This window comes from Mirounga angustirostris, unplaced genomic scaffold (assembly GCF_029215605.1).
Source record: "Mirounga angustirostris isolate CCGP_5_RB_7025 unplaced genomic scaffold, mMirAng1.0.hap1 SCAF_14, whole genome shotgun sequence".
Taxonomy (NCBI): Eukaryota; Metazoa; Chordata; class Mammalia; order Carnivora; family Phocidae; genus Mirounga; species Mirounga angustirostris.
Window position 1 is genome coordinate 72,579,070 of NW_026991722.1, and position 13,381 is coordinate 72,592,450.

Below are 13,381 nucleotides of genomic sequence, written 5' to 3' on the forward strand. Positions count from 1 at the left end.
ATCTGGCCAACTACCGACACTGCCAAGTCTGGGAACCCCTGGCCTAGGCTGTTACAAAATATAGAGCTTTGACCCGCTGATCGAAGATTCATTCTGGCCGTGCTCTGGCTGTCTATCCCCAGAGACGGTACTGTCTGTTGTTTCTTGTTGGTCAATATTGTTCATGGATACGCGTATGTCCAAGTATGCAAAGCTGGAAGGACTCACAAACCAACTCGTGATTGTGGCTGCCTCCCAAAAAGGGAGGGAGAGCTGTGACAGGGAGAGGGGGCAAAGAGTGTGGCAACTTTATCTCTACAGCTTTGTTTGACAAAGAGAGGGCGAGAGAAGGGAAGGGGGGAGAGGGAGGGAGAGAGGAAGCAAATAGGATTAACTGGAAACAAGTTGGTTACCAGTCAATTCTGGGTGATGGATAAGGTTATTTAGCCAACATCATAAGGCAGGCACTAAGTATTTTACAAATACAAGCTCATTGACTCTTAATGACAACTCCACCGAAGCAGGTAACTCTCCGGGTTATCCTTATTTACAGATAAGAAACCGATGCCCAGGGGCACGTGGGTGGCTCAGCCAATTAAGCAGCTGCCTTTGGCTCAGGTCATGATCTCAGGGTCCTGGGATAGAGCCCATGCCAGGCTCTCTGCTCAGCGGGGAGTCTGCTTCTCCCTCTCTGTGCTGGCTCTCTCAAATAAATAAAATCGGGAAGGGAAGGAAAGGGGAGGGGAGGGGAGGGGAAACCGATGCCCAGAGAGGTTAAGTAACTTGCCAAAAGTCACACAGCAAATTTGTGTGGTCAGGATTTGAACAAGGCAATCAGTCCACATGCTGAAACCCCATCCTGCATCATCACCCTTTGCTTATTATATTAGTCTTTGTGTATTACTGGGTTCCTTTTAGTTTCTCCAAAAAATAATGTTTTTGGACTTTACAAAAAGAGCAACAAATAACAATGGAATCTTTGTACAGTTTCAGACTGAGTGGATTTCATCAGATTTTTGTTTCCGATAAAGGCCAGGCAGCATTTCCTAGCCTCGGGGCTGAGCCGACCGCGCAGAGACCTAGGATGGAACAAGCCCCGGGACAGAGCGTGGGCAGCCGCTCCCGGGGTGGGGGGTGCAGGGCCGCGGGAGCCCACCTTGATCATGTGCTCCTGGACACAGAGAGGGTCGCTGTTGCCCAGGATGCTGAGCAGCTCGTCGTCAGAAATGAAGAAGAACCTCGGGAAAGCGTTTCTCTTGGAGTCTAAGTAGTCATTTAAGCTCTTCTGGCATTTCTCGAGGCCCTCGCTGACGTGCTGCAAGTCAGCCAGGCGGTTCGGGGCCTCGCAGCATCTCTTGATCACGGGGTCCTTCAAGGCCTCACCCATGATCTGGACGAGGGCGAGAGGAGAGCCGTCGGGCCAGGGAAGCGCAAAACCAACACGCACCCAAACCACAGCCTTCTGCGGGCCGAGGCGGATGTCCCCAGCACCTCCTAGCGTACTATAGACAATTTACTTATTTCTGACGTTAATGTTTTCCAGCCTCCCACTAGAAGGTCAGCTGCTGGGGTAAGCAATTTTTAATCTCTCTGGCTCACTGATGTGTCCCTTGGGTCGACAACAGTGTCTGTACATGGAAGGCCCCCAGTCACCCTTTGCGGGATGAATGAACCCAGAAGCTCCACTCTGGACCACGTGCATGTCCCGGGACGGTCCCTCCGGCACCCTTCATGGTGGCACATGGAGGGGGCAGTTAGGGAAATATCCCCAACATCCAACAGGAAACTGGGTCAATCGTTGGCTGAAAGTGATCGTTTCCACGTTTACTTATTGAAATACATGCCAAAGACATTCAATTTTTTTAAATGATCCCATGGGCAAGAATGATCTTATTTTGCGGAGTATTTACTTATAATACTTATTTATATGTTTATACAGGAATAAACAAATTCTGGAAAGATAGATATTGACCTGTCAAAACGGTTATCTGGGGTGTGGGATTATAGGTATTTTTTTCCTTTCTTTGCTTTTTTTTTTAGTTTCTCAATTCTTCTATAATAAATATCCATTGTGTGATTTAAGTTTAAAAAAATAGGGCGCCTGAGTGGCTCAGTTGGTTAAGCGACTGCCTTCGGCTCAGGTCATGATCCCAGAGTCCCGGGATCGAGTCCCGCATCGGACTCCCTGCTCAGCGGGGAGTCTGCTTCTCCCTCTGACCCTCCTCCCTCTCATGCTCTTTCTATCTCATTCTCTCTCAAATGAATAAATAAAATCTTTAAAAAAAAAAATAGGTTATGCAAATGAATAAGGAAATACTATCAACTCTAATGGATAAGAGAGACCCAAATGTGAACCGGCCGCTCCTAACTAGAGAGCGTGTAGCAACACTGAGCAGCAAGGCACCCAGCTTCAAGGGCAGGTGGCTCTGGGTTAAGACCCTCACCCCACTAATGGCTAGGGGCGGCAAAGACGGGCACAACCCTTTCTGGGAAGGACTTTAAAATGGGTGCTTCTCCTTCACTGGCAATTTACTTTCCACCAGCCTCTCATAAGATATTCATCCTAAATGTGGAAAAGGCAGAAGCACAGGCCTGCAAATTACTGATGAACGCAAAGAATTCCTCTTGGAACAATATGTCTCGTTACAACAATCAACTAAAGTAATGTCAAGCCACTCACTGGAACGTTTTATAAAGCTATCAGAATCTTCTCTCGAGTGTCAAAATACAAAATACCTTTCTCATAATATCAAAAGAAAATTAGGAGGAAATTATGCAGAATATCATTATCGTTGTGTTTTTAAACCCATGTGCACAGAAAAGAAAGACAAAAGAAATAAACAGCATACTAAAGTGGTCACATCAAGGTGACAGAACTCCGGAAGATACATTTTTTTTTTCTACCTTTCTACATTTTCCAAGTTTTTTAAGCAAGTATTACCTTTATAATAAAACATCAAGGGGCGCCTGGGTGGCTCAGTTGGTTAAGCAACTGCCTTCGGCTCAGGTCATGATCCTGGAGTCCCTGGATCGAGTCCCGCATCGGGCTCCCTGCTCAGCGGGGAGTCTGCTTTCTCCCTCTGATCCTCCCCCTCTCATGCTCTCTGTCTCCCATTCTCTCTCTCAGATAAATAAATAAAATCTTTAAAAAAAAAAATCAATATAAAAAAGTTTCAGTGCCATGTGCCAGCGGCTTGAAACCAAACACAAATTTTTACTGAACAGATGAAGGTCATAGGTAATGATTTAAAAAATTCAGAATTAGGGGCACCTGTCTGGCTCAGCTGGAAGAGCATGTGACGCTTGATCTCAGGGTCGTGAGTTCGAGCCCCATGTTGGGCATAAAGATTACTTAAAAAGTAATAAACTTAAAAAAAAATCAGAAGCTACTTAACAGACAAAATACGACCTGCAGAAACATAAGTAAACGTATCTCAAATCACTGTCCTTTCATGACTAAAACAGAAGCCAATCACTTGCCCTTTTAAATATTCTGTCGATGTTGTCAAACTTCTTCGCCTCATCAGGAAGTTGTGACCTGATATCGCCACCGATAAAAATGCTTTCAAGATACATCCATTTTCTCTGAACCAACATCCAAATCTGGAAATGCACAATGTGAACATCAGCACAGATACCTTGAGGTATGGAGGGCAAACTCCCACCCTAACACAGGACAGATGAACGTCAGCTCAGATCAGAAGTCTCCCCAGGCAAACGACAGAGTACACACACTCCCAAATATACAAGAATGATGAAGAAAGCATAGCTAAATATTTTAAGATACCAAGCCCCACACAAAAGCAAAAGCAAACTCTCCACACCAGCCCAAGGCAAGGAAGAAGCTTCTAGTTGTAAGCAGGGGTGGGGGCGTGTTACCCAGAGGAACAAAAGACAGATCATGTAAAAAAAAAAAAAAAAAAAAAAAAGCCCAAACAGGGCCACCTGGGTGGCTTAGTCAGTTTAGCATCCAGCTCTTGGTTTCAGCTCAGGTTGTGATCTCAGGGTCATGAGATTGAGCCCCGTGTCAGGCTCTGTGCTCAGCGGGGAGTCTGCTTGAGATTCTCTCTCTCCCCATCTCCCTCTGCCCCTCCCCTCATCTCTAAAATAAATAAATAGGGGCGCCTGGGTGGCTCAGTCGTTAGGCGTCTGCCTTCGGCTCAGGTCATGATCCCAGGGTCCTGGGATCGAACCCCGCATCGGGCTCCCTGCTCCGCGGGGAGGCCTGCTTCTCCCTCTCCTACTCCCCCTGCTTGTGTTCCCTCTCTCGCTATGTCTCTGTCAAATAAATAAATAAAATCTTTAAAAAAAATAAATTAAATAAATAAATAAATAAATAAATCTTCTTAAAAATAAAATGGGATCGAGTCCCACATCGGGTTCCCTGCTCAGTGCAGAGCCTGCTTCTCCCTCTCCCTCTGCCACTCCCTCTGCTTGTGCTCTTCTATCTCTCTGTCAAATAAATAAATAAAAAAAATAAAAATAAAAATAAAATGATTAATGTTATGTAAATTTCACATCCATTTAAAAAAATGTTTAAATAATGAAGAAAAATAAAACAGTGCTATATCCTACCTAACAAAAAGTAATGGACCAAAACAAGCAAGCGAAGGAAGCCCATGCTTGAGAGGAGTGAGGGCCTGGGCCACCTCCCCAGCCAGTGAACCAGGGCCGGTATCATCCCAGCCAAAACTCAAGTTTGTGCCTGGAACAAGGCACTTGCCTGTGGTCTGGGGAGAGAAAAGAGGCAACACACAAAAATGGTGAGATGAGCCTGGGCCGCTCAGAGAAGTCTGGACTAGCACTTCCCACAACAAGAAGCAAGCCCCAAGCCGCCTACCCGACTTGGAGAAACTGCAGAAACACATGACAAAGTGAAGCAAGCACAGGCAGAAACATTTTATGTAAGATTGACTTTAAAAATAAATAGATCCCACCGAGAAAAACCCACTACCAGGAAAGACAGTCCCGGTACATACATACATACATATACACACAACACACAGAGGAAAACTCGGACCTGAGAAAAGAATAAATATGGAGAAATGTGAAAAGGGCTTTAAATATGTTTAAATTCTTCCATGTGCTAAAGGAGATGAACATATCCTGACAAGAACAGGACAGTATATAACAAGAATAGGGTCGTATGAAAGAGACCCAATTAAGAATCATGGAAGTTAAAAACGCATTCATTGAAATAAAAACTCAGACTGACTCTTCTAATCATGCACACACAAACCCTACAATAAATCAAGCCAGAAAAGCATCAGGGTCTGAGCACAAAATATTCTCGTATAAAAGTGCTCTCTGGCTTTTCTCTCACCTCAATGACTTCCCCTATCAGAGAAAGCGTTTTCTCCCATTTGTGAACAGTCTGCAGAAAAGGCCCCACAAATCTGCTTCCCGAGATGCTTTGCAGGTTGACAGTGTTGTCATCAAGGCACTGGATGATTTCGTCAACAGACCCCAAGATGTAGCCTCGCTCCTGTGTGCCTTTGAAATATTTGATCACGGTAAACTTCATACTTTCCCACGTATCCAGGATTTCCTTCACCGCCTGCTCAGGAAGATAAAAAGAGTGGTTCGGGCACAGACATCGAAAAAAACAGAACTCCAACTCAATAGCAACCTTCTGAGCTTGCCTTCGGTCAGCTACTCGACCCAGAGCCTTGGTCAGTTTTCCAAGTAAGCGGAGATTCTGTCATGGCGACCCCAACATCCCTGACCAAGCACTGGCTATGTGCCCGGTAAGCACAGTCCCTACAGGACCGCCTTCTGTCCCCAAAGCACCCTAGGGAAGTAAGGATTACTACCCGCATCCTATAGAGATGCCAGCTGGGTGCTCAGAGAAGTGAAGCAGCTTGGCCAGGTCACTCGGCACCAGAACCAGGCTCTAAATTTCCTGGTCTGCCTCCCTGCACACATGATCCTGCCCCTGGGTTTGCCATTAAGCGAGAAAATCAGATTACAAATTTATATACCTATTGATGATTGCATTTTCAAAAACCAGTTGTATCAATATTTGTGTGTATTGTGTGTATGCGATGCATACATGTGTGTACTGCATACATCCGTGTATGTGGTATGTGCATTTATGCACATGTATGTGTGTGCATGTATGTGTATGGGCTTATGCATGGATGTGCCTTTATACCTGTTTGTGTGGGACTATACGTGTGTATGTCTGTGTGTGTGTGTGTGTATGTGCAGGCCCGTGTCTACACACTTCTAAGTATTAAAGGACATACACTGAAATATTACTAATTATCTTCAGGTGGTAGAGTTACAAGTGATTTATTTTCTCAGTTTTCTACCATATACATCCATTTAATAAATACACTTAATAAATGCATTGGAAGTGAAACGATAATCTAGAACAATAAAAAATTTAACCAAGGCAGAAATCCTAGAATTTCTAGAGCAAACAATTCTTTATTACTCAAATACAACAAGTGCTATAACAAAAGTTTCCGGTTAAGCAACTGCCTTTGGCTCAGGTCATGATCCCAGGGTCCTGGGATGGAGCCCCAAGTCCAGCTCCCTTCTCAGCGGGGTATCTGCTTCTCCCTCTCCCTTTGCCCCTCCCTCACAACTTGTACTCGAGCATGCGCACTCTAATAAATAAAATCTTTTGAAATAATCATAATTCTCTGAAACTAATATAACACCGCATGCTAACTACACTGAAATTAAAATAAAGTAAAAATAATTCTCTTTCTTTTCTCAACTGTTTGGTAACTAAAAGCAGTCTTACTTTCTCGATGGCTATCTCCTTGACAGCGGCCATTACGATCTCATCGAGAACATCCGTGTGTTTGTGAAGTTCCATAGCAAACATGTTTTCCAAGGTGAACGTCTCTGTCATTTCAAAAAATACGCCTGTTTTTTCCATGAGCTCTTTCCAGTGCCTGAAAGTGCATCCACATTAAAACCTTTAGGCTTCCTGGATTTAGTGATGAATTTAATTATTCCTGCTTACATCACAGGACAAATCCCATTATAAATGAGGACATCCCTGGGATCACGTTTCCAAAGTTTTCCAAAAATCCCACTGGCTTCCAGAATCAAACCCAGGAAACCACCTCTAGCAAGATACGCTCTTAGATGGCTAGTCTTCACAGCCATCTAAGAAAATATACGGCTTTGAACTTTTTGGAACCTACTTCTGTCATGTAGTCTGTGGACCAGGGATCTCGACCGCTGTCGGCTCACTCAGCCTGGCTGAGACCCTGGTGTAAGTCGTGAGCTGCCGTGTATTTGGTAAATATTTATCATGCTCTTTCCTCTGCTCCAGGCAGTAGGCTAGCTGCGGCAGGGGCAAGCGACCAAGGGCCACGCTCCTGCCCGCGGGGACTCCACCACCTACGCAGGGGTACAGCCAGGACACGATACAACAGATCTATATATTAAATAATCACATACTGCTTTGAGTGCCATGAGAAAACCACAGAGTACAGAGACAGTAATAAGGGGTCTGCTGTAGGGGCGCCTGGCGGGGGGGGGGGGGGGGGGCTCAGTCGGTGAAGCATCTGCCTTCAGCTCAGGTCATGATCCCAGGATCCTGGGATCGAGCCCCGCATTGGGCTCCCTGCTCCTCAGAAAGCCTGCTTCTCCCTCTCCCACTCTCCCTGCTTGTGTTCCCTCTCTTGCGGTGCCTGTCTCTGTCAAATAAATAAATAAAATATTTTTTAAAAATGAGAGGGATGGATCTCTGCATATACATGTACATATGTAAGTAGGTGAACAGGCTTGAATTGGCACAGACTGTCTGGACAGGTGGAGGGAAAACTGATAAAGTGATTGACTCTGGGATTCTCCCAAGACTTGTAGTCAAGGATAAGAGGGAGGATGACCTTCCACTATCATGTGGTGGTGCTTAAATTTTATGCCTTTTGTGCACAGCTTTTTCAAAAATGAGAAAGATAGAAGGTAAATACTAAAGTGGTGTCATCTCTATTCCCATCAACATTTATAATGCCCCTGAAGCCAAACACCCTGCAAAGAAAGCATTTTTAAAATGAGTTTGCTTCTGGGGTGCCTGGGTGGCTCAGTCTGTTAAGCATCTGGCGTTTGGCTCAGGTCATAATCTCAGGGTCCTGGGACTGAGCCCCGCATTGGGCTCCCCGCTCACCAGGGAGCCTGCTTCTCCCTCTCCCACTCCTCCTTCTTGTGCTTGCTCGCTCGCTCGCTCTGTGTCAAATAAATAAATTAAATTTTAAAAAAGGGGGGTCTGCTGTAGATGGGAGGGTGAGGACAGGCCTCTGTGCACACAGACACATCCAGCCGCTCTGCTCTTGACCCAATCCGGCCTTCTTTTAAGGTTCACATTTGGCCTGTGGGTTGGCCCTTTTTTATGGTTCCATTTATATGGAATGAAGATAATAAAGAGGCTAAGTGCTAGACCAGCAGAATGCCACGTATCCAGCATATAAGCAGTAAGCACTGGATCACTGACTTTATTGTAAAAATCCAGCCAAAAAAGGGGCACCTGGGTGACTCGGTGGTTGAGCATCTGATTCTTGATTTCGGCTCAGGTCATGATCTCGGGGTTGTGGGATTGAGCCCTTGTCGGGCTCTGAGCTCAGCACGGAGTCTGCTTGAGATTCTCTCTCCCTCTGCTCCTCCCCCCACTCACACACTCTAAAATGAATAAATAAGATCCTTTTAAAAAAAATCCACCAGGGGTGCCTGGGTGGCTCAGTTGTTAAGTGTCTGCCTTTGGCTCAGGTCATGGTCCCAGGGTCCTGGGATCGAGCCCTGCGTCGGGCTCCCTGCTCCACAGGAAGCCTGCTTCTCCCTCTCCCACTCCCCCTGCTTGTGTTCCCTCTTTTGCTGTGTCTCTCTCTGTCAAATAAATAAATAAAATCCACCAAAAAAAAAAAAAACCAACCCCACACAAACCAGAAATGGTCAGGAAGGAGAATCTACTATTCATCCTCCTCTATTCCCAGGCCTCGGCCAGGAGCTGGTATGAAGTAAGGGTGTCACAGCATGAATAACACCAGGTCACCAGAGAGAAAGGGATTTCCTTTTCAGTTTCCCTCCACTCCTCTGATTACATCAAGGGGAGAAAGTCTCGGCTAGGTGCTGCTGGGCCTTTAACACCTCCTCACGGTTATTCACCCTTCGTCCAGGGTAGGCCTCCCACTAAGCGACAGGCAACAGTTTTGAGCTAAACTTTTTGAAATGTTTTTATTTTTATAATTTTTATAAAAATAAAATACAAATTTATATAAAAAAATTTTTATAAGTTTTCTATTTATGGCAAAAGCTTTTGGTTTCCCATTTACAGTGGTGGTGTGGGTTTCTTCTCCGAACATGTTCAAGTAAAAAAAAAAAAATAAGCTGATAGGAAAAAAATCAAGCCATGACAATATAAATGATTTTGGCTGGGATATGACAAAAATGGTGAGAAGTTACCTAAGCTTGGGAAGCACTGGGTTATGGCATCAAAAAACAGGGAACTTCAGCTAGAAAATGCTTTCTTGCTGAGCAGAATGACGTCATCCTCTGATGGCATTCCATGACTCTCTGCCCACCCACTGGGAGATACGATGGAGGGAGAGAGGAGCATGGCAGGGAGAGCGTGACTCCCAAAGCTCCTACTATTTCCTGTCCCTGTGTGGACACGTCCTGCTGATCCCAGACGAATGAGGAGTGAATCTCCTCCATCTCACCCCCAGGACTGCTGTTCCATTGAAAAACTAGGGACACCTGCTCTGTCCAGTATGGTCTCCACAAGTCACCTGTCGCTGCGTGCCAAGTCCAAATTAAAGATGTCGTACTCATAAACTACAGGCCGATTGCAACTCATTTTTTTAAGAAGAGCATAAAATATCTTGTGAGAAATGTTTTATAGTGACTGCATGTTGAAACGATAATGTTTTGTGTAGACTGGGTTAGTTAAAATATATTACTAAAATTACTTTTACCTGTTTTCTTTTTCAAAGCAGCTAGTAGAAATACTTTAAATACCGTATATCTGCTGGATGGCGCTGATCTAGATCCCCTAATTTTTTTTTTTAACTGTTTGAATGAAGCAACCACCAATGCCCATTTACATCTGGCAGGGTTTAAAAAAAAAAAAAAAAATAGAATCCTTGTGGTTGGTAATTGTCTAGAAACTTCACAAGGAAACAATTTCATAGAAATATGACCTGCATCTTTCAAGTTCGGCAGAGCTGTTGCAACCTTGGGCTTTGTCATCAGATCTAAGCAAGGACTCCTTTTAGACTAAAACTCCTCCCCCTTTCACAACGGCTAACAGGACAAAACCAACCTGTCTCTCAGTGCTTCATGCTTCAAGTCAAGAAGTAAAGGAATTGAGTCTTTGAACGCCTTCATTTTTGCTTCTAAATGGAAGGCCACTGATAAGTTTCGGACCTGCCGGGGTAGCTTTCTGAGGGACTTGAGAAAACCTTCGATTCCTTCCTGGAGGAACTGAACATTCAGGTTGATCCAGAGGGTCTGAGACCATTCTTCTTTTGCAACCTGGAAATGGGTGAGAAATTGGCTCATCAACAAGGCCCCTTTGACAGGCGGGAGCCAGTACTCAACCCTTGGTCACGCTCACTTCTTTGCCAGCAGGATCGCCCATCTATCCACAAAAACCTCAGATTCACAAAAGGAAGCATTGGTTACTGGCTTCAAAACACAAACAAAGGAATTCCAACTCTTTCAAGGCCTGGCCAAAATAATGCTGCTAAGATTACAAAATACTTACAATTTAGATAATCCTGCCCGATTATCATAATCAGCATTTTGTGCTGAATTTCCTGAGATTTAAAAAGTACTGTCTTGCATAAAATTTACCATCTTGGATAATCTGCATTTGCAACCTGTGACATCGAGGTTCCGATGGGGTTGCTTCGAGTCACGAAACGTATTTAACAGAAAATTGTGTTAATTGATGAAATATACATATGGTAATTTTTTTGACTTAGATGTAAATGACATTAAGACATTTACAATTTTTCATTTTTTTTCTTTGTCTTCTAAAAAGATATTAAAAGCTCAAATACCTTTTTGATTATTTTGAGATGACATTCACGAATCATGAACTTTTTGCAAAAATTTAATGAGAGATGAATCAGAAAGAAACTAAAGTACTTCTTAGGAGTTCTTACACCTAAACGTACAGCCTGTCCATCATTAAAGGGTCTTTCTTCCCTCCACCCTCCGTTCCCCTCCCCTCTCTCACTGACACGTTTGAAAAACCTCAACTGCAGTTAAATCCACTCCTTGGTATTTGTTCAAGTGTCAACGCCTACACAGCGCATATGCTCTGCCTTCCCCGTATGACCTACTTATCACCATGTTTCCTCCTTACTGGATCATTCCCATCACTATACAATTCCCATTGTTATTTCTCCCATCTTAAAAAAATTATCCTGACCCCACATCCCTTCCACCTAACCCCTCCTCATTTCTCTGCTTCCCTTTGCAAACACATTGGGAAAGCTGTCTAGATTTGGCGTTTCTGATTCCTCTCTTCCCATTCTCTCTTTTTTCATCTTTATTGGGGATTAACTGGCATACACAACTGGACATATTTAGACGCCCAATTTGCTAAGTTCAGGCATGTGTGCACACCCATGAGACCATCACCACAGTCGAGATCGTGAACTTGTTCACAGCTCTCAAAAGTCTCCTCCTGCCTCTCTGTAACCCCCCTCCCACCCCCAGACACATGGCCCTGCTTTCTGCCATGATAAATTCATTGGCATGTTCTAGAATTTTATGCAGATGGAATCATACAGGATGTACTCTTTGGTATCCCAACAAGATGATTTTGAGACCCATCCATCTTGTTGCCCCAGTACATCAATAGTTCGATCCTTTCTACCACCTTCTCACATTCCATGGGATGGACGTGGCACGGCACTTACCCATTCACTTGGTGGATATCTGGGTTTCTAGTCTTGGGCTATTACAAGTAAACCTGCTGTGAACATTGATGTAAACGTCTTTGCAGGGACTTATGCTTTCTTTTCTTTGGGGCAAATATCTCGGACTCACTCTAATCAGGCTTCCACAGCTACGACTCCATCGAAAGGTTTCCAAGATCACAGTGGCCTCTGTGATGTGAAATTCAGCGTTCATTCCACACCACCTCTTACCTGATCTGATGCAGTGTTTGGTGCAGTTGGACAGCCTGGAAAGGCTATTTTCACTTGGCTTCCAAGACATTCTACTCACCTGTTTGTCCTCCTACCACCGAGGCCCCTCCTCGTTCTCCTTTCCTTTTGGGGCATCTTCTTGTGGTATTTGATATTGGAGTGCCCCAAGTTCAATTCTTGTTCTTCTCCTCCACGTACCCCACTCCTCACTGTACTGGGCTGAAGAGTGTCCACCCCCAACCCCCCACCGCCACTAGAACTCACATCCCCCTGGAACCTCAGAATGTGGAGATCAGGATTTGCAGATGGAGATCAGGATTTGCAGATGGAATTCATTAAGAGGAGGTCATGCTGAATGAAGTAGGACGGGCCCTAAATCCAATGACTGCACCAGGAAAAAACCTGCCCCTGGTTCAGAGCCTTGCTCAAATGCCACCTCCCTGAGCCACCACCTTCCTCCCCTGGGCCCCGTGGTGCTCTTGATAAGGGAATTCTGTGTCTTAAGATGGCCAGCAAAGGAGTCCCAGCCCCTGCCCCGAGGCTCTTCCAGGTCCTTTGTTCTGCTCTGCTTCCCGAGCTCCAATCCAGGCTCTTCTCCCTGCCCGCTTCGTTCAGAAGCCTGAAGTGCCAAGTATGCGGATGTAGATGTAGATAAATTGCCCCTTTGTTTGTGCTCGGGGCTCAGACCTTTGGAGACCACTCTCCTCTGAGCCTGCCGGAGTTAAACAAACCTCCAATCCTACAAGATCTCCGGGTGCCGCTTGGTTCTTCCATCGGGCCATCCAGTCCAGGTTCTGTAACACTCTGTCTACTGTATTCCTATTACACATCAGAGCAATGGTGATTTGTTTGCGGGTCAGGGTGACGGTTAATTTTATGTGTGAACTTGACCGAGCCACAGGTGCGTGGATATTTGGTTAAACATCATTCCGGACAATGTTCCCCAGGGTGTTTCTGGGTAAGATTAACATTGGAATCAGTAGCCTAAGTAAAGCAGATTTCCCTCCCCACTGAGGGTGGCCTCATCCAATCCACTGAAGGACTGGAGAGAAAAAGACTGAGTAAGAACTCTCTCTCTCTCTCTCTCTCTCTGCCTGTCTTCAGGCTGGGACATCTGTCTTCTCCTGCCTTTTAGTTCAGACCTGAGCCGGAACTACACCATCAGCTCTCCTGGGTCTCCAGCTTGCCAACCCCACATCCTGGGGTTTCCAGTCTCCAACAACTCTATTTGGTGGGATGCCTGGCTGGCTCAGTGAGTAGAGCATGTGACTCTTGATCTTGCG

General features: G+C 45.1%; 1 protein-coding gene across 1 annotated transcript in view; it reads right to left on the reverse strand.

Annotated features, from left to right (window-relative positions):
* Positions 1-13,381, reverse strand: part of DNAH10 (dynein axonemal heavy chain 10) — a 132,177-nt gene that overhangs the window by 71,082 nt on the left and 47,714 nt on the right. The window contains exons 25-29 of the mRNA XM_064578247.1: positions 10,259-10,470; positions 6,734-6,887; positions 5,303-5,536; positions 3,460-3,582; positions 1,136-1,369 (exon numbers count right to left, since the gene is read on the reverse strand). Of these exons, the coding sequence (XP_064434317.1) occupies positions 1,136-1,369; positions 3,460-3,582; positions 5,303-5,536; positions 6,734-6,887; positions 10,259-10,470 (957 nt within the window). The remainder of the gene's footprint in view (positions 1-1,135; positions 1,370-3,459; positions 3,583-5,302; positions 5,537-6,733; positions 6,888-10,258; positions 10,471-13,381) is intronic.